This window comes from Panicum virgatum, chromosome 7K, assembly GCF_016808335.1.
Source record: "Panicum virgatum strain AP13 chromosome 7K, P.virgatum_v5, whole genome shotgun sequence".
NCBI lineage: Eukaryota > Viridiplantae > Streptophyta > Magnoliopsida > Poales > Poaceae > Panicum > Panicum virgatum.
Window position 1 is genome coordinate 17,423,215 of NC_053142.1, and position 17,687 is coordinate 17,440,901.

The 17,687-nt window shown below is 40.0% G+C and overlaps 2 protein-coding genes across 4 annotated transcripts; both read right to left on the reverse strand.

Moving 5' to 3' along the window:
- Positions 1-59: 59 nt before the first annotated feature.
- On the reverse strand, positions 60-3,264 carry LOC120640199 (thylakoid lumenal 15.0 kDa protein 2, chloroplastic-like). Of its 2 annotated transcripts, none has more exons than XR_005661752.1 (6): positions 2,968-3,215; positions 2,667-2,770; positions 2,141-2,476; positions 1,397-1,465; positions 919-1,028; positions 60-289 (listed from the first exon to the last, which is right to left on the reverse strand). XR_005661752.1 is itself a non-coding variant. In XM_039916062.1 (6 exons), the coding sequence occupies exons 1-6, from the start codon at positions 3,230-3,232 to the stop codon at positions 197-199; spliced, it is 732 nt and encodes a 243-aa protein (XP_039771996.1). In that variant the 5' UTR covers positions 3,233-3,264; the 3' UTR covers positions 60-196. The 2 variants fall into 2 exon arrangements, 1 of the variants encoding a protein (XP_039771996.1); XM_039916062.1 differs by having other exon boundaries at positions 2,141-2,231; positions 2,968-3,264.
- Positions 3,265-4,184: 920 nt separating this feature from the next.
- Positions 4,185-17,482, reverse strand: LOC120640202 (vacuolar protein sorting-associated protein 54, chloroplastic-like). 2 transcript variants are annotated; one of them, XM_039916064.1, is made up of 19 exons: positions 16,545-17,482; positions 15,890-15,952; positions 15,620-15,699; positions 14,176-14,293; positions 13,571-13,645; positions 11,896-12,052; positions 11,713-11,801; positions 11,183-11,436; positions 10,796-10,967; positions 10,621-10,704; positions 9,865-10,202; positions 9,436-9,589; positions 7,454-7,535; positions 6,796-6,875; positions 6,512-6,673; positions 6,225-6,292; positions 5,826-5,906; positions 5,450-5,698; positions 4,185-4,639 (listed from the first exon to the last, which is right to left on the reverse strand). In XM_039916064.1, exons 1-18 carry the CDS (start codon positions 17,316-17,318, stop codon positions 5,560-5,562), a joined length of 2,970 nt encoding a protein of 989 aa, XP_039771998.1. In that variant the 5' UTR covers positions 17,319-17,482; the 3' UTR covers positions 4,185-4,639; positions 5,450-5,559. The 2 variants fall into 2 exon arrangements, with proteins under 2 accessions (XP_039771998.1, XP_039771999.1); XM_039916065.1 differs by lacking the exons at positions 4,185-4,639; positions 5,450-5,698; positions 5,826-5,906; ... (2 more) ...; positions 6,796-6,875; positions 7,454-7,535 and adding an exon at positions 8,541-8,894 and having other exon boundaries at positions 16,545-17,450.
- Between the last annotated feature and the right edge of the window lie 205 nt (positions 17,483-17,687).

Genomic DNA, 17,687 nt, shown 5'->3' on the forward strand with positions numbered 1-17,687 from the left:
TCTTGCGTTTGTTTTCGGAGATTTAAGTTAATCAATTAGTTGACAGTTTTTTAGTGATCTAGTCATAGTAGTATGTGTCATTGCGCCATGATTTTATTATTTTTTCACAGAAGTAATTTGTTAATAGTTTTTTGGTATACTGGATATCGTGTTCAGAAGACTTTCCATGTTTCTTTGGGCAACGATAACTTGCTTCCTATAGCACCTCCGAACAATTATTTGTCCCGCTGGGGTCTCTTAGACAGCGTGAAATTGCCGTCACGGCAGCTTCAATCGATGCATCCTCTCCCTGACCATGTTCAAGATGAACAAAAGATGTTAGTAAATTCCTACAAATCCATCCATACATGAAAGTGAAAAAAGAACAAAAAAGAACAGAAAAAAAACTATCCTTTTCTATAAGAGTTCTAAAAGTTTACTAGTAAATCAACTTAGGAAACTGCAAATATGGTGCGCAGTTGTTTTGCTATAGATACCAGTGGCACAAACCACCAAGTTCTAGAGAAGAATAGCTTAGCTCTTTTTTATTGCTAACCACACTTCCCACATGATATATATCTCCCTCACTATTGTTAATGACCTACATTTTCCTAAACATATCTATGACTTTACTATTTGAAATTAGGGTGTCAGTCCTTTAGTAGAGACCTACATTTTCCTAAATATATCAATGACTTTACTATTTGAAATTAGGGTGTCTGTCCTTTAGTAGAGTTTACTACAATAATGGGGGGCACAAGGTATAAATTGTCCCCATGACAAATATTCAAGACTTGGTATGACTTTCAAGTTAAATTCTCACATACAAAACATATCTCTGTCGATCATTTAATCAGGACTATCAAAATGCAAGGAATAATTAACGCATTCCGATATGAATACACCAGATAATTAATAGGTCAAACGATAGAATGTAACCTTTTCTTTCCAGTAGAACATGTTCCCATACTTCCCTGAAACCTGACTCCAAAAGCTCCGAGGGACATCTAAATCAACTAATGGGCCAACGTTGAAATTTATTATGTTGCCTGCCCAAAGATTTTCAGATTAGATTCAGTACATACATCCCACCAACAAATATCACGGTGAACAAATTTCAGGTATTTTTGTAGTACACACAAGATGCCACAACAATGGGACAAACAAGAGATAAAAGGTCCAGTACAAAAAAAAACACCACCTAGGACCACACAGGTGGGGGTGTTGACCCAAAAAGAATACTATTACATGAAACTAGCAGGGAACGACCCTCTACTCAGTTAAATCTTCAAATAGACACAGTTATAAGATTGCTGCTAGTAACATCATATGTGACTTGAATTAACCAGTGACAAAATAACTACAACATTTAGAGAAAAAAAAACTCAACAATTATGCTGCATTTTAAGTATCTTACCAAAGGTTGGATCAGCAACAAAAACAATAGTACGCTCATCAACCTGCCAAAAATCTTTGATAGCCAATCCTGAAAATATAGGGCAAAAACAAACGATCTAAAATATGATGTCACGCAGAGTCATGACAAGATAGGGATTTGCATCCTGCTACCCGAGTTCAGTCATTGGATTATGGTCCCAATCAAATGGTTTCCCTTAGACAGAAAGAAGGATCATATGGAGTATTATAACCATACACGATATATATTTGAAAATTTCATTGAAATACAGGATGCCCACTGAGCTGATGTCATAAATCAAATTTGGAACTGTAAAATAAAGAGAAACCATATAAAGAAAAAACAATCAGGAACATCATAGTGTTGCCGTTCTTGGGAGTTGGCAATGATATTGCAGAATTTTCTATTGGAACTTTACCATATGAACAGCAAACATACACAACCTAAACATCTCATGAATACTAAAAAGACATGCTATGTTATAGTTCGAACATGAAACAAGCTCCAAAAGGGTACTTTTAGTAATTTTAGTTGTAGTAAACCATATGAACGTACGAGAAACAATTTGATCATTTTCACATGGTTAATCAAGACATTGTAAAAGAAATAGGCTGTCCAAGTTAGGAATATGTGACCAAGCATACCATGATTACAAGTATTTCAGTGGAAGCATACCATGCTTACAAGTATTTGAATGGAAAGCAAGCCAAAGGCCCTACCATATATAGGCTAAAACAAACTCACCAGGGGTATCGGGATAATTTTGTGCAAGAACTCGCAGTTTGTACCCTGTATCCTTCTCCAGGTCTTCTATCTCTTGGCGCAAACGGTTTTCCTAAGAACAAACAATCCACATCTATAATTGATGTGGAAATAACAAGATGGTGCGTTTTTCAGGTGGAACAAAAGTAAGCCAGACAAGTATCCGTCTTCATTATAATATAAGAGTTGGCATGACTATTCATCAAATATATATTGCAAGATTATACGAACGGGTCATAAAGAAATTAAATCAGTAGAATGTAAAGTGCCTCCATCAGACAATTTTATCCTATATAAGCCAGAATGTTCTGCTTGTTCCTGAGAAAAAAAAAATGCAGATCACTCAGGATATCAAATCCTAGACTAATAAATAATATTATGTTTTCATAAGTGCTCTCAGATTTAGCTTTCCATCATTTAGTAATCCATATTGTTCCTAAATTTCTTAAGTGTCTGCGAAGAAATAGTTGGTTGCAATGCCATGGATCGATTGAAAATTTGAAATTACCTGGCCTGAGGAAAGAAAACCAGCAACATCAATGACGGTAGTAAATTCTTTAGGAAGCAGTTCTGGTTTGTTTACCCCAGTCCTAGCATTGGCCGAACCAACGACTGCAAGTGCCATATGTTACATGACATGACACTATATGATAAATAGAAGGCAATTTTACTGATAAAAAATATATTTATGCTTCTTTTTTCACTAGACATGCTAGCAAGAAAAGATATAAGCACCAATATCCTCCAGCCATCCTCTACTCAGGACTGTTCCACCAAGCATCGCAAACTTGAGAACGAAGCGAGCTTACAGCAAGTGAAGCAAACGGCGAGGGCGAGCGCGCCGGAGACCGCGGCCTTCCATGGCACAGAGCTGGCGAGCTCGCCGGCCCAGGAAGGAGTAGCCTCGCTAGCAGCGGCGGCGCGGTGTGAGATCCGACTGGCGCAGCAGCGGACGCGAGGGAGGGGAAGGGCTCTCGGCCGTGTCCGGGTAACGGATAATGGCGACGAGGTTGGTGCGGTTGCTCTCGAGGGTGCTAGTGGAAGAAGACGAACGGATGGGAGCGCAAGAGCCATGCTTTTTTCTTGTTTTGTTTTGCTTTTGCTTTTCTTTTGAAGTTATAGAGGAAGGGAGTAGAAGATATCTTTTACTTTTATTAGCACATTTTACTAAAATTTCTTTTTTTTAAACGACGTTTTACTAAAATTTCATTAAAACTATTTATCCTCAACTATGCTAAAAAGAGATAATTTGAATCATATCATTGACGTAAGACGTGTGCATGTAATTTATATGCATGAGCGTCCTTTGCGTATGTAAACATTGGATTCAGTAATTTATTTTAGAAAAATAAAAAATTGTTTCAGAACTCAAATTTTTTTAACTTACTAATTTTATTTACAACTTTTATAGAAGCCTCAACATACTAGAGCCCAAATAAAATCTTAGTTCTCTAAACCAATAAAAACTCACATCATAAAATGTTTTGTAGCAATTACACAATTTAATTGAGTGACCTGTCATTATTAGACGTTTTCGAAACCAATAGCAGGTAAAAAAATAACTTGATTAAACCTTATCCTTGAAGCATACTAAAAAAAATGTAAATTTTAATACTACCAATCTTTATTAACTATAGGACGAAATCTACATTTCTAAAAATATTAAGCTAGGTAGATTCATGCCACGTCAGCAACAGTTGAACTACAGATCGAACCAACTCGGTCCCAGAATTCGACCCACGGTAACTATTCAGAGGCACGCAACGGTCGTATTCCTGTTCTAGCTCTCATCGTCAAAGGCATCGCCATTCATGGTTGCAGCCTTGCAGATAATCGGTCAGTCACACTAACCGAAGTTCAGATCACTTTGGTGGATCCTCACTTACGAATTAAAACAATCAAATCAATTATACCAACAAACAGTTGTACGTTACGTATTCCAAATTTACGTTTGTCTTTAGTTGCCCATGCAAAACCGTGAGTATCTTGTATAGTTGCATAGGCACCCAGAACAAAGTACAGGTTCTGATTAACACAATAAGACCTGAATATTTTTCCCTGGTCAAGCGGACAGAGATAAATAAAAGAGACATGCCTACAAATGAATCGGAGATTTCCTGTATATAGCACTGCAGCTTGAACCTTTGCCTGGACTAACATATAGAATTGTATTTCGCACCAAGAATAATAATTACAGACCTTACAGGGATAAAATACATGGGCTGCCGTCTCGACGGCCTATTCGATACAATGGACCTAATAGCATGATGCACCATGCCGAGAATAGATCGTGCTGCCAAAACTCTCGATTTCCTCTATACCAGCGTCTAACCAACATCAGCTAAAATACTATTGGAAAAAACAAAGAAATATGGTCTGACATTGAAAAGCTATTGAGCCAAAACTTTAATCTTGGGAAGTGCTAGAAAATCAGTGATTATGTCATCACGGGAGCTCTTTCACTAACCCGCACCGCAATACCTGCATGGTGGTTGATGCTTCCATGTTAGATACCTACTACACCTAGATGACAGAATTTCTAAGTAAATAACACCTCCAGCATCATTTTTCTAAATTTCCGGATAAACAATATCTCATTACCCTACATTTGTAGTTATATATTTCCCAAAAACAAGGCACATTAGTAATTCTTCGCGAGACACATGACACTAAACCACCAAGATACTCTGAAAAGTAGGCAACCTATGCATATAAGATGCCCCTGTAGTCAGATGTTCTAAAGCATGTGGATCTTTTAGTGGAAACATCGACTGTTGTAACATTTTCAAATTCTTTTTACTGCGAATTGGTTGTCTGAATGATCCAATAAAAAGTTAAAAGTTGCAGGAAGCAAAACCTAAATATAAAGAGAGGGGATGTATCAACTGAAGGCGAGCAGGAAATTATAAGGAGAGTTCCTCATCTAAACCCAGGCTTGAGGTTGGGCACAATCCACAATCGTTCAATTGAACATATGCAGTTTGACTGACTCCACAAACCCATTGATATATGGAGCAGGGTGCAAAACATTGCTACCAGCTTGATATAGCAACAGAATACACACTTCCATTGGTTTTAAACAGTTGGCGCTAGGGATTAGTTGGCTATTGCTGCGAAACATAGATGACAAGCCAGATTCACAATTTTCTTAAATTACCCTATCAAGTCCCAACTATGAAAAATCAGAAGCACAATATAATTGCAGATACTGACATCAGTGACAAAAGCAAATGCTTAAAATTGCCTACTAAGGCAGAAGGAAACAATCAGAAGGAATAGCCAAAACAGTACCTGCACAGAATTTATGCCAAACATGGCAATGTCTTGGAGCACTTCCCATTTAACATATTTTCCGCCATTGAACATTTGCGGAAATGAGTCAGTTCCTAATGTACAGTCAATCACTCACCAACTTTTGTCCCAAAGTTCTCAGCCAAGAATTCATCAAGAAGACCATAATTTGGAATGGTTTCTGAACTGAAGTTCTCAGCTGGCAACTTCCGGATACATGTAAGAATATGCTGAACATCTCGGCATAATCTGGGTTGCAATAATCAATACATAGTTTAGAGAGAGAGAGATGTAGTGAATGATAAATGCTAAAAATGGAATGTCCCGCCGGTTTTCCCTTGGGGAGAAAGGAATAACACAAGATTAAGCAGTGTACCTGTTCTTCACTTGAGGAGTACTGACTTCCAATTTTCTAAATGCTTCGATAATGTGTGAATGGAAAATTTGAACAACTTGCCTGCATTGCAAAAAAATATATATATAAATAGCAGCCTGGAAACAACTAGTAATAAACCATTTTTTTCTCGAACACGCAGGAGATCTGCATATCAATATATTAAGAAGGAAGAAAGAGGGGGAGAATCCCCGTGTCAGAGAATTTGGGCCTGTAACCCACCCCGTACAAACAACTAGCTAATCTTCTAAAAAGGGGAAGAAAGGATCAGACCAACTGATATATTGTGGGTAACAATTTCCAGCCAAGTGATAAAGAGGCAGTACACATAAGTTAGCAGACAAACAAATGGGAAGGAATGGTAAGAAGTGAAACTTTTACCTGAATATTGTTTGCACATCGACCTCAAGCAATGATTGAGAAAGGATACGATGCAAATAGGTTACTTCCTGCAAAATATTTTGCAAACAAAATCTCAGTAAATTAACTGGAGAGCATATCCATTGCTTCAGTTCTGAGAGAAATCGCTGCTGCCATTTTGTACTTAGTAATACTAATCTTAAAACAACAAAGACCACTTTTCATAACTTCATATAGATGTAGATAGAAACTTGCAACTAAATTATAACAACAGAAATTTCCAATGATAATCAGCTAAAATGCAATACCTTTGTAACAGCTTTAGCAAATTGACTAGGCTGCAAATCATTATCCTCTGGGCCATTCCAGCCTTCAACAATTTGGGGTAATTTTCTAAGATTTGCAAGCAATCTCTCTCTCATTATCTGGACTAGCTTGCTGTGAATTTCATCTCGATGAACCTTGTAGTCCTGCCATTTTTTATGCACTTGTAAGAAAGGGATTCATAAAAGGACAAATAAAGGATAATTGCACTCAGGACACATGAGTCACCTTAACACATGAAACACAAATATACAAATTAGAATCGCACCTGAGTGACTCTATCCAATTCAGACATCAAAAGATGTTTGCGTGCTTCAGGTATTTTCAGGAAAAGAACGCGCCGGATATCTGCAGTTTCAAGTAACAAATATAAACATTGGAAAGCCAGAATACCACATGCTCACTATGTTTCACGATGTATATCCCATCACTGAAGAGTCAGTGTGCCAGCATTACAGAATTAAGATTATAGTTCTTAGTTATTACCATGTTTCCACTAGGTTAAGCAATTGTATTGTGTGATTTAATATGGTATGGTATGCACTGCCATTTTTCATTAACTTTTTTGGCATACTAAGTTATTTCATGGTCTGTGTATGGCCAACGATGCAAATTGTGAAACAGCAGTATTTCAAAATTTTATGATTTTATAAAACGGCGATTCTAGAAGAGCATGCCAATATCGTGCACATTGTGTTCCCAGCAAGCCAGTATGACCATTTGGGTAGAGCAAAACCATGACATGATCATGTAGTAATTTATATGTTTGTCGTATCCAACATTTATGGTATCAACTTAGACATGCTGTGATAAAGACTTCTATGAAAATATATTTAGTCTAAGTCCAGTAACAAAACATCTTGATCTTGAAGCACTTAAAGATATTAGAAATGAAAATCTGTTAGAAGATTTAGAATAATGTTTACCTGGAATTAAGGAATGTATAAAACTGATTATTTGACTCGCCAAAGCTAAATGCTTAGACGTAATTGATTTAAGACCAGACACCTGAGAAGCAAATAGACAAAGCAAGACAACGCATTAGAATTATTGCAACTGAAGAAAGTTGAGCTGCGCATCAAATAAGTTCCTGAGATTCATGACAGTAAATCATGTACTCAAGTACTGACAGATATAACAAAACAAATTAAAGAAAATTGGTTAAAGTAGTGTCCATATAGGAACTACCTACTCCAACACATAAGTGACATTTCGGATTTGTGCACAGCCTCCAAAACACAAGTTTGACTAGTACTTTTTCCTACAGAATATTCATAAAATATGGTGAAAGTGTACTTTTATGAAACTATTTTCAAGAGAAATCAACCATATCATTTTCAGATATCCAAACTCAACACATAAAAAGTAATTTGCAAACAAAGTTTGAAATTATTGACCTAAGACAACAGCAAAATGGTCATTTATTTGTGACTGGTGTGCGTATTTTGCAAAGAGAATTTCCTATTTGACACTGCGAAAGTTACTAATTTCTTCCTTGGCCCTCAAAAGTTTAAAATTCCTTGTTTGACACTAGTTCAAAGGTTCATTCCTAAATCGACACTACCGTCTACTCTGTTAGTATATTCCGTTAACCCGTGAGTGAACCATGTCAGATTTTATGTGAATGGACTAAATTGGCCCCAGTTATGAAAGAGGAAAAGGAGTCCCGTGCTCTCTCCTCAATCTCTTATCGTTACCGTTACCACCCTCACCCCCGTTCTTATCCCATTGCAAACCCTAGATCAGGTGCTGCGACGGCTCCAGACAGCAGCCATGCAAGGCGGGCCACGAGGGGGTGCACGGCTCACTCGCAGCCACGTGTAGCGGGGCGGTGGCCGTGCAAGGCGACGTGGAGGCTCCAGCCATGCGCAGCAACACGGGCACGCACGGGGCCGGCCACGCGTGTGTAGGCACACGAACTGGGCACACTCCCGCCCCATTGTCGCGCTTGAAATTGCCTGCAATGTCGCCTTCACCGCTGCCGCCGTGGCAGCCGTGCTCGCGTCCTCCGCCGAGGAGAGCCCCGTCAGGCCGCTGGTTCTCGACGAGCGTCTTGATTCTTGGTGCCGCTGATGCTTGACTGGCTCAGTTCAGAGCAGGTTGGAGCTGCACATATTTGTTAGAGGGATAGCGTTGTTGTATTACTGATTCAATTTGTCCTATAATTCGGTATCGATTTTGTCTAGCTGGATTGAATTTTCATCATCTCCATCAGGATCTCGCAGAATCGTTCTGCATCTTTCCTGTCCAATTTCTTCTGTTGTTTACAGCTTATATATTGTGAAAACTCCAGTTTGCTGATCTATTCATAATTTTGTAATCCTGTACAAAAGTCCAGCTTTTGATATAAATCAGTGGTCTTGACATCTGCATGTTGTTATGCCCTCATGAATGTTACAATATTTTTGCTGTATACTTGCATAAAAAACGATATTACCTTACATAATAACACGTGACAATACATTTAAAAACCATGTGACAACAACAATAAAGCTGAAATAACACCCCTACTGTACAAATATAATTTACTAACAGCAAAACCCATTAATTAGATTCATGGGCAAAATAGTCTTTTCATATGCCATTTATAACACCGTTACTGCTTCAAATCGACGGTAGTGTCATTTTAGGAACAAAACGTTGAACTAGTGTCAAATAGGGAATTTTGAACTTCAGAGGGCCGGGGAAGGAACTAGTAACTTTAGTAGTGTCAAATAGGGAATTTTCTCTTTTTGCAAATGGTTTTTCCCTGTGCAGGGAAGCATGTGGTTCATTATACAACACCACATATTATTTGAAAATGTAGACACACATTGCTACCAAGTGAAAATCTCAGTACATATTGGCATACTATTGTCAATGAAACAGAGATCCATTGTTAATAACTGGAATGTCTGTACTACAGTACCTGCATGGCACCTGCACCGAGAACAAGTTGGCAAGTCCTTGTGTTGAAAAGCTTTAATATTTCCACAACACGTTGGACCACCTCAAAAGATAACGATGGCAAACATTTACTGATGTCAACATATTCTGATAACATCTTCAACAATATCAAACCACTGCACAAACAATAGAGTATTGTTATCGAGAGGCAAGGTTTAGAAAAGAGAAAATATGCTTTACGTCAAAGATATATCTCACAAGAATGAAAATAACAAGTACAAGATGGGGAACTGTATGACATACTACCCATTGCATACGTTATATATATTTTTTTTGAACAGCAAAACGAGAAATTTAAATATGGCTCTTGTTTCATTTCAGAAGTCCGAAGTTCATAAGTAGAGATAGAATATGGAATTGAACAATTAAAAGGGGAATACAGATGACTAACCAGTTTACCATATGATAGCCAACACCTCCATGTACAATAGTTTGCAAGGTTGACCTCTGATTCCCAGTGACATTATTTTCAGTCTGATAAGTGGACTCAATCTTGATTTCACCTGCCGCAGATGTTAACTTGCCATTATCAGTATTATTTTCAGCTGAATATGTTGTTTCTTGACTTGTTGGATCAGTGAACTTTGAGTTATCATCTGCGCTAGGCATATCCATGCCATTAACAGAAGAATACGTGGATGAAAGCGATAGAACAATTGCTTGGAACTCTTCAGGAACATCAACAGCAACCCATGTCTCTTGGTCAAGAACAGCCTTGATTTTTGTCATCTTTAAAAAGAACAATGTTAGTGTTCAGTTTACAAAAGCAGATGAAAGACAATTTAGTTCTGCTAGCATTAACCATCAGACTTTTATACAATTAAAAATCCACATTATTTGATTGGCTCGAGATAATGAACTTCATTAAGCTTTAGTATCTTTTATTCCACCAGCATTTTACTCTCAAAAGTATTTGACAGAAAAATCAACTCTCCCTTACAAACAAACATTATAACAAATTAAGTGTATATGATGTAATTTGATAGACAACCAATCAGCCATTGGGTGTTTATGTTCCTTCCAATAGTATTGATTCAAGTTTCAGACCTAATGATCGTTGATAATTATTTAATAAGTTTCTAAAAAATAGATGAAATTTGAAGAATAGGGTTTAGACTTCAATGATCAAGTACGTTGTAATACTGACCCGAATGCTATGCTGATAATCAACAAACTGCTTCGACTGTTGCTGTAGAATTCCACGAATGTTGTAACCCAACCTGCCTCCAACCTACAAGAATAAGAAGCTAAGATAACGTCAAGACCTATGCATTCAACACGAACGGTTTTGTGTGTGTATTTCAAACAGGAAAAGAAATAACCTTTTCAGTAGCAGCTATAAATTCTTCTGTTATATTGTAGATGATCAAGAATTCCTGAAGCCTTAACCTGGGATGTAGAGCAGCACGGACACCTAGGAGTTTAGCCCATCGCCCATGAGCAGCATCACATGCAGCGAAAACTGCTTCAGTGTTTTCTCTCAATACATCAGCCCTGTGTCAATGTAAATGGTCATGCACCTTTATTTTGTATGGTAAAATATAAATAGTTCACATATGCAATGAAAAAATGCTTCAGAGTCACATTATGTGCTATTATGTTATGAGAACTGACCACAGACGTACCGTGACACCAAAAATAAACTTAGTTTCCATGTCTGTATGGAATAGACAAAATAGAGGGCACATTGCAACTAAAACAAAACTTACCGGACATTCTTTATTGAATTTATAATGGACAAATCATTTGCTTTTCCCTGGACAAAGGGGATTTTGGAATTACTCCGTGTAAGAGTATTAGATACCCGTGCAGAAACACTGTAATCATTCTCTTGGGAAACATCAGAAACTGAACCACCATGTTGTACTGTAGGATTGCTGGCATCAATACTTAAGGTTCCAGCAAGGTTTCCCATGATCCACTCGACTATTCTTTTCACTTCAGCTGCTTGCTGTAAATGTACCTGAAATTATAAAGATGTTGATCCCATGATTATTTTTTTGTTTTCTTTTTACAAACATATGATAATATCTAGCAGGGAGTTTGCATCAGATATGCCCCTCCTTTAACATAAGTATATCTGCTCACGCCATAGAAGCAAATTAAATGCTAAAACGTATGGCTACAAGTAGACTACCACTGACCACAAGAAGTGGGTAAAGTCATTAAAACTAAATTTTACACAGGATCTTCATCCCGAGAATAGGAAAATGGAATTCTTATGTAAGGATTGTTTTACCTGTACTATCCTGAAAATAGCAGATAAAAGTTGAACAAACCCTTCAGATGACAAACTTCGCAATTTATTTGCTAAGGACTGGCCTCCAGCTGCAGTTAAATGTTAATGTCAAAAGGACATGGGAAAGTTGAGGTAAGAAATAGAAAACTCTGAAAAGAGATACTGAATGGGTGGAAATACTACCGTCAGCATCAGCGGCCCTGTCTCCGGTTACTGAATCAGAATCTATTGGTCTGGCAGTTAAAACTGGAAGCAACTCTGCGACTGTGGCTTTGATTGAAGCTTTCATAACAGTAATAAGTGTGTCCCGGTAGATTCTGAGAACTGCAGGAAGTTTGTCCTGAAAATACCAAAAACAACATATCATTTTCGTTTCCACATAAACATTGACTATAGCACTTTATGGGAACAAACTATAGCAGTCTTAGTGGCCTTGATAAACGGTTGTTACAGATGTAGCAACTAGCAATAGGTGTAGGTGTAGGTCCACTTTGAGATACACTCACAGCAGTTAGATTCAAGGTTTAGCAAGCCAATTTAGCAATTAGTACACCTCTCAAGTCCTATATAGCCAAACAAAAAAAATCTTTCATGTGACTTCCATCTAGACTCCTTCCTTTCTTTAATTACAATATTGACAAAATGTAAACATAAACTTTTGAAGAGAGAGAGCTTCAATTTCTATCCAAATAATTCTTTTGCGAGGGTGAAATATTGGGACGACTCCTATTTACATGGCAGGATTTTAGTCTATCACAAGTTACAAATAATAAAATCAGGCATGTTTCATTTGTCACCGCAGTTTGGCAAACTTTAGGTATGAAAGTCTCAACAGTTGTTGAAAGTGTTTGATTCACCGCCGCACTTCTGGTATGCTAAATGTCTTCTTCACTGGGCCTAGCTATCATTGAATCATGTTCACGCAAAACTTTGCTACAGTTGTTGACAGTGTTTTGTCGACCACAAAAACTGTGCTTCCCACAGCCAGAAAACATTGTGGCAAATTATGATAGTAATCCAAACAGGTCGAAACGTTGATTAGCAAAGTGTATAATTTGTATATACTGATGTGACCCTACAACCCATCTTGTTAGGTTTTGAAGTATTGAATCAAATGGAGGTGTATCAACACCCAAATTGTGCACACCAACTCTCCATCTAAATCTCTAAATCTCTATCTCTACTATTTCTAAAGCAAGCAATGTTTCCTTGGTCCATCAATCGGAATCTTAATCGGAGTCCGGACAAATCAATCCGAATTCTAATCAGAACCCGGACAAATCAATCGAAATCCCAATTGGAACACGGACAATCAATATCTCGCACAATCACGGCACGGCCTGTACATGAAGTGAACGAACACAAAATTGATGGTATTACGTAGGTCTATTATATTACCTGTTGCAACGCACGGCACTATGCTAGTCAATACAAAAGTATGTAATGAAACGCGAGTATTATCATTTGTCATTCGTTATATTTGAATAATTTACTTCCTAAATATTTTCCATAAGATTCATACTTTTTTCTCAATCTGCAGCTTTATTTTTTACTGGAATGAGCAGGCTGCTTTTATAATGTAACTTACAAAAGTGTTGACATAACTTTCTTAATCATAGGAAAGCTATTCTTTTGTCAAACAATATGTTGTTAGCTCTAGGAAAAAGATAAGTTTGCCATGTAACAAGGAAAAGAAATTATGTAAACCGGAGTAAACTGACAAGAAGTAGCAATATGCCATACAGAGGAAAGGAACATTGAAGTTGTGTAAAACATTAGACAAAAATTCATCTACAAGTGCAACCAAACCCAGCTGATAACAGATGCTTAATTAATTTAAGAGATAGACAGAACTAACCGTTCTCAGCAGGCAAATAATAAGAGGGAGGAGTCGATCTCTGAGAATAATGCTTTCCTCCTCATGTACATTACCCTGCAGTAAGATGGTGAATATTGAAAGAAAGGTGCTGAAAATCTGTCACTTAAATAGTGCGGTAGATTAAATGTGAAGTCAATATTTTTCTCTCAAAAAACATGAAGTACAAAACACACACACACACACACCCCTTAAACGCGAGAAAAGGGTAGAACCCTTAAACACGAAGTAATAATTTTGCATATAATAGTCAGGTGATTAAACAATCCCAATGTTATGTTTAATAAAAAAACAGTATTCATTAAAAGTACTTGCAAGAATGAAAGAATTTTTGGTTAGCCCAGTTTCTAATTTGTCAACATTGTTGTTCCCTTGTCATTGATAATCCAGTTTCCTTTTTTACAAAATGTCACAGACAGTCAAAACATGCCAGAACATGAATCCTTTGTTTTGAAAAGAAGTATCAAACAGGCTATGTACAGAATAGATGTCGGACAAACGATTGTGCCAAATACAAGATATCAGTACATCTGAGCTATAGGCCAATTTAGAGCTACATACAACTGCAAGATTCAAAATGCACACACCTCATATTCTGTCCCATTCAATGGGCTGGAAGCTTTTCTTTTCACATTTGATGCAATCATAGCATCTACAGCTTTTCCATCAGGAACAGCAGCGTGCACAAACTCTGCTGAAAGAATGCTACAAGGATGAATATTACCAAGTTAAACAGCAGTGAACTGATACTATTAACAATGCTAAGTCTATTTAATGGTTCAACATATAAAAGTTCACTCAAAAGAACCACAACAGTAGGAAAGGATGGAATCCATTTTTTCACATTGGAACATGGTTTTCAAGGCGGTAAGGCGAGGCGTGGCGACCCACCCCCTTTCGGATACCTACGCAAGTAAGGCGCGCGATGAGGCTACGCCATACTCATATCCTAATCCAGGATGAAGAAGCATAAACATACCTTGTTGCTGTCAATTCTGAAGCCGAGAGTAGCAAGTAGCAAAACTAAGCAAAATGCAGTAAGGTGCAATCACATGAATCAGTCGTCAGGCACACATTCACACAAAGCTACCTTGTTATATAATACGTGCAGTGGAGCAGAGCAGCCAATGTTGTGTGCCTCATACCGCAGGAAGCACAGCAGAGCAGAGTATATCCATGTCCAAGATAACCAAGCATAAGCAATAGAGCAGAGGAAGGGTGAGGAAGAGGTACATGCACTGCAAGCAGACCGGGAGGACGAGGCGGAGCGGAGGACGGAGCAGAAGGGGCACGAGCCGATGAGCGCCTGGATGTAGATGTGGGCGGCAAGGTTTTTAAAGCGGTAAGGCAAGGCGATGGGGAGCCGCTCAGTCGCCTAGGCGGGCTAAGGCGAGCCTTAAGCAAGGCGATGGGGAACCGCCTTGTCGCCTAGGCGACGCCTTAAAAACCCTGGTGGGCGGACTGGATTGGCTGCAGCAGAAGGGATCAGAGCCGCTGGACCAAGGTGCGGGCACACCGGGGCTGAGGCCCCCCGCCACCGGTGAGGATTCCAAGTGCCACCGCCCTCTTCTCCTTCACTCTCTCTGAATCTGCCCTCCTCTCTGTTCCAGGTGCCGGCGGCCGGCACCCTCTCTCTTTCCCTCAGCGTTCTGAATCCGCGCCCTCAACCAGATATGTCGCGGCGGGAAGTTAGGTGCGCGGATTCCCCCTGCGCCACCCCCCCCCCCCCCCGCGGTCATATTGCAGCACGGCGCCCGACTTACGACTTTGGCCGCCATACGCACAGGGTTCCTGGCACCCTGAACGCGTTTTTCCGCCTGGACAACTACTTAGAAACCATGCATTGGAATAAATAAAATGTGAATAAAATACACCTCTTGGCTATTTCTAAAACAAGTCAGTTTATCTAAAACACATATGTTTGCATGTCAGCAGTAGCCTGCAAATATTCATGCAATCTAAAGGTCTCTCTATGGTAAACATGTGCATCCTGCTGAGTATCTGAATATATGATACTTCATCACAACATACCTGTTCACTGAATCTAATGATGTCCCCAGCTGATCTCGAATATGGCGAAAGCAATAAAGCCCAGCAAGTTCATCAGTATCCTGATTGACAAGACAAAATGTTTATGGATTGTCATAGCATAAGCGATTTATGCAGCATATTTCTATGATAGCTAAGTAAAAAAAATAAAATGATTATTTGTATGCATATGGTCATTGTATAATTGAAAATCCATATGATGTATCACCAGTGCATTGTATGAGATCAAGCTAAACAAGTTCCGTAACTTACTAGTAAATTTTGCAAGTCATCGATGACATCAAGGGCACCAGCACAATCTGCTGCTGCAACAAGCTGCAAATGTGCAACAAGATGAATAAATGAATGAATGCAGAGAAGAAGGCACTACCAAAATGAAAAATTTGGAATAGGATTGTAGCCGTAGTTGCTAGATTTAGTACAACTTTCCTTGCTGTCACCCCAAATCTAAACAATTATGGCCACTGGCCAGGTATGCTGGGACTTACCAATACAGCATTCAAATACAGGTGATCTAGCTGACATGGATGAAAATGGTGATGTTCAGTTCACTAGCAAGAGATAGTGCCACTCACAAGATCAGCTCCGACAAACAGAACCTTCATAACTTTTCAATAAGCAACAACTGATGGAATGGAATTGTTCTTTCCATTTATTTGTCAGCTAGGAGGAGTCATAATGGTCCATTTCTATCAATAACAGTTCATTTTCATCTCCGCATTTTTCTCACTATAACACTCAAACAGCAACGGGATACCATATTGTATTTCCATGGCAAGCTACATTTGTCGTTTCACATTTTTAATAGACACAGAAATATAAGATGATCGCTACCATTCCATACAGCTACATTACTGATCAACGCGAGATGCAAGGCAAAAAAAAACATTCTGGCAAATGCACTCACCAACTTGAGTGCGGCAAGGGCCTGGCTGACGTAGAGGATGACAGTAAGCTTCTGCTGCAGTGCCACAAGGTTACCCCGCATGGCATTGAGCTCCTGCACCTGCCTTGCTGACCCGACAAGGTCCCCCGTGAGCACTCGGACCACCTCCCTGAGCTCGCGGATCCTCCCTACTGCCGTAACAATCTCTCCGTCGAGCCCGCGGAGCCGGCCCTGCGCCTCGTAGAAGGACTCAGACCGGAGCGCGATCTCCCGCACGAGGTGCGCCTCCACGACATCGAGGTGGTGGCCAAGGCGCTCCTGCAGCCCGTCGTCGCCAAGCGGACAGGCGGCCTGGAAGGTGGGCCCGTCCTCGAGCGCGAAGTCTTCCTTGAAGAAGAGCGCGGGCACCTCGCGGAGGCAAGCGGCGAGGCCGGAGGAGGCAGCCGGGGCGCCCTCGGCGTCCGAGGAGGCGGCGAGCTCGGCGGTGGCGTGGAGGCGGATGTCGGCGAAGCGAGCGTATGGGTCGGAGACGGCGGCAAGGTATGGCGCGAAGTCGGCGCGGGTGACCTCGCAGGGGTGCGACGGCGGCGTGGCAGCCGCGTCGGGGAGAGGGATGGTGGGGGGCGGCCAGGGCAGCCAGGAGTAGGAGGAGGCGGCGGCGGAGGGGAGCGGGTTGTTGAGGAGCGCGGTGATGGACTGCGGGACGCCGCCGGGAGGCCCCGCGGAGGTGGGGGAGTCGGTGGAGGAGGAGACGGAGGCGACGGAGGTGGTGCGGAGGGGCGGGCGCGACGCCATCGCCGCGGCGGCGGCGGCGGAGTCAGCGGATGGGAGGAGGCATGGGGAGATCGGGATCTGGGAGGCGCGGCAGCGAAGGCGAGCTCGTGTGGGATGTCAGATCTGGTGCCTCGACAAGGGGAGAAGAGAGGGAACCAGCAAGTCTCCTGGGTTTTCTTTCTATCCCGGTTTGTTCTTCGCTCTTATATTTTGACACAAATTAGCAATATGTTCCATTCATTTTCAGTTAGAAACAAGAAATCATCTCAGTTTGAAGTTAGTAATATTAGGTCTGGTTTGATTTTTTTTCAGTTAAGTCATAAATTCCGATTTAAACACCAATTAGAAGTACTAAACATAAACTTATCATAAAATTAATTTCATAACTCG

What these genes read in the sequence shown, in the direction of transcription:
- LOC120640202 (XM_039916064.1), bottom strand. Translation starts at nt 17,318, where the DNA reads ATGGCGTCGCGCCCGCCCCTCCGCACCACCTCCGTCGCCTCCGTCTCC. An exon ending in ATGACTTGCAAAATTTACTA is followed by an intron (nt 15,700 to 15,889) that starts GTAAGTTACGGA and finishes CTTGTCAATCAG; the next exon opens with GATACTGATGAACTTGCTGG. An exon ending in TTATTTGCCTGCTGAGAACG is followed by an intron (nt 12,053 to 13,570) that starts GTTAGTTCTGTC and finishes TGGTATTTTCAG; the next exon opens with GACAAACTTCCTGCAGTTCT.
- LOC120640199 (XM_039916062.1), bottom strand. Translation starts at nt 3,232, where the DNA reads ATGGCTCTTGCGCTCCCATCCGTTCGTCTTCTTCCACTAGCACCCTCG. An exon ending in AAATTATCCCGATACCCCTG is followed by an intron (nt 1,466 to 2,140) that starts GTGAGTTTGTTT and finishes CTATATTTTCAG; the next exon opens with GATTGGCTATCAAAGATTTT. An exon ending in TGTTGCTGATCCAACCTTTG is followed by an intron (nt 1,029 to 1,396) that starts GTAAGATACTTA and finishes ATCTTTGGGCAG; the next exon opens with GCAACATAATAAATTTCAAC.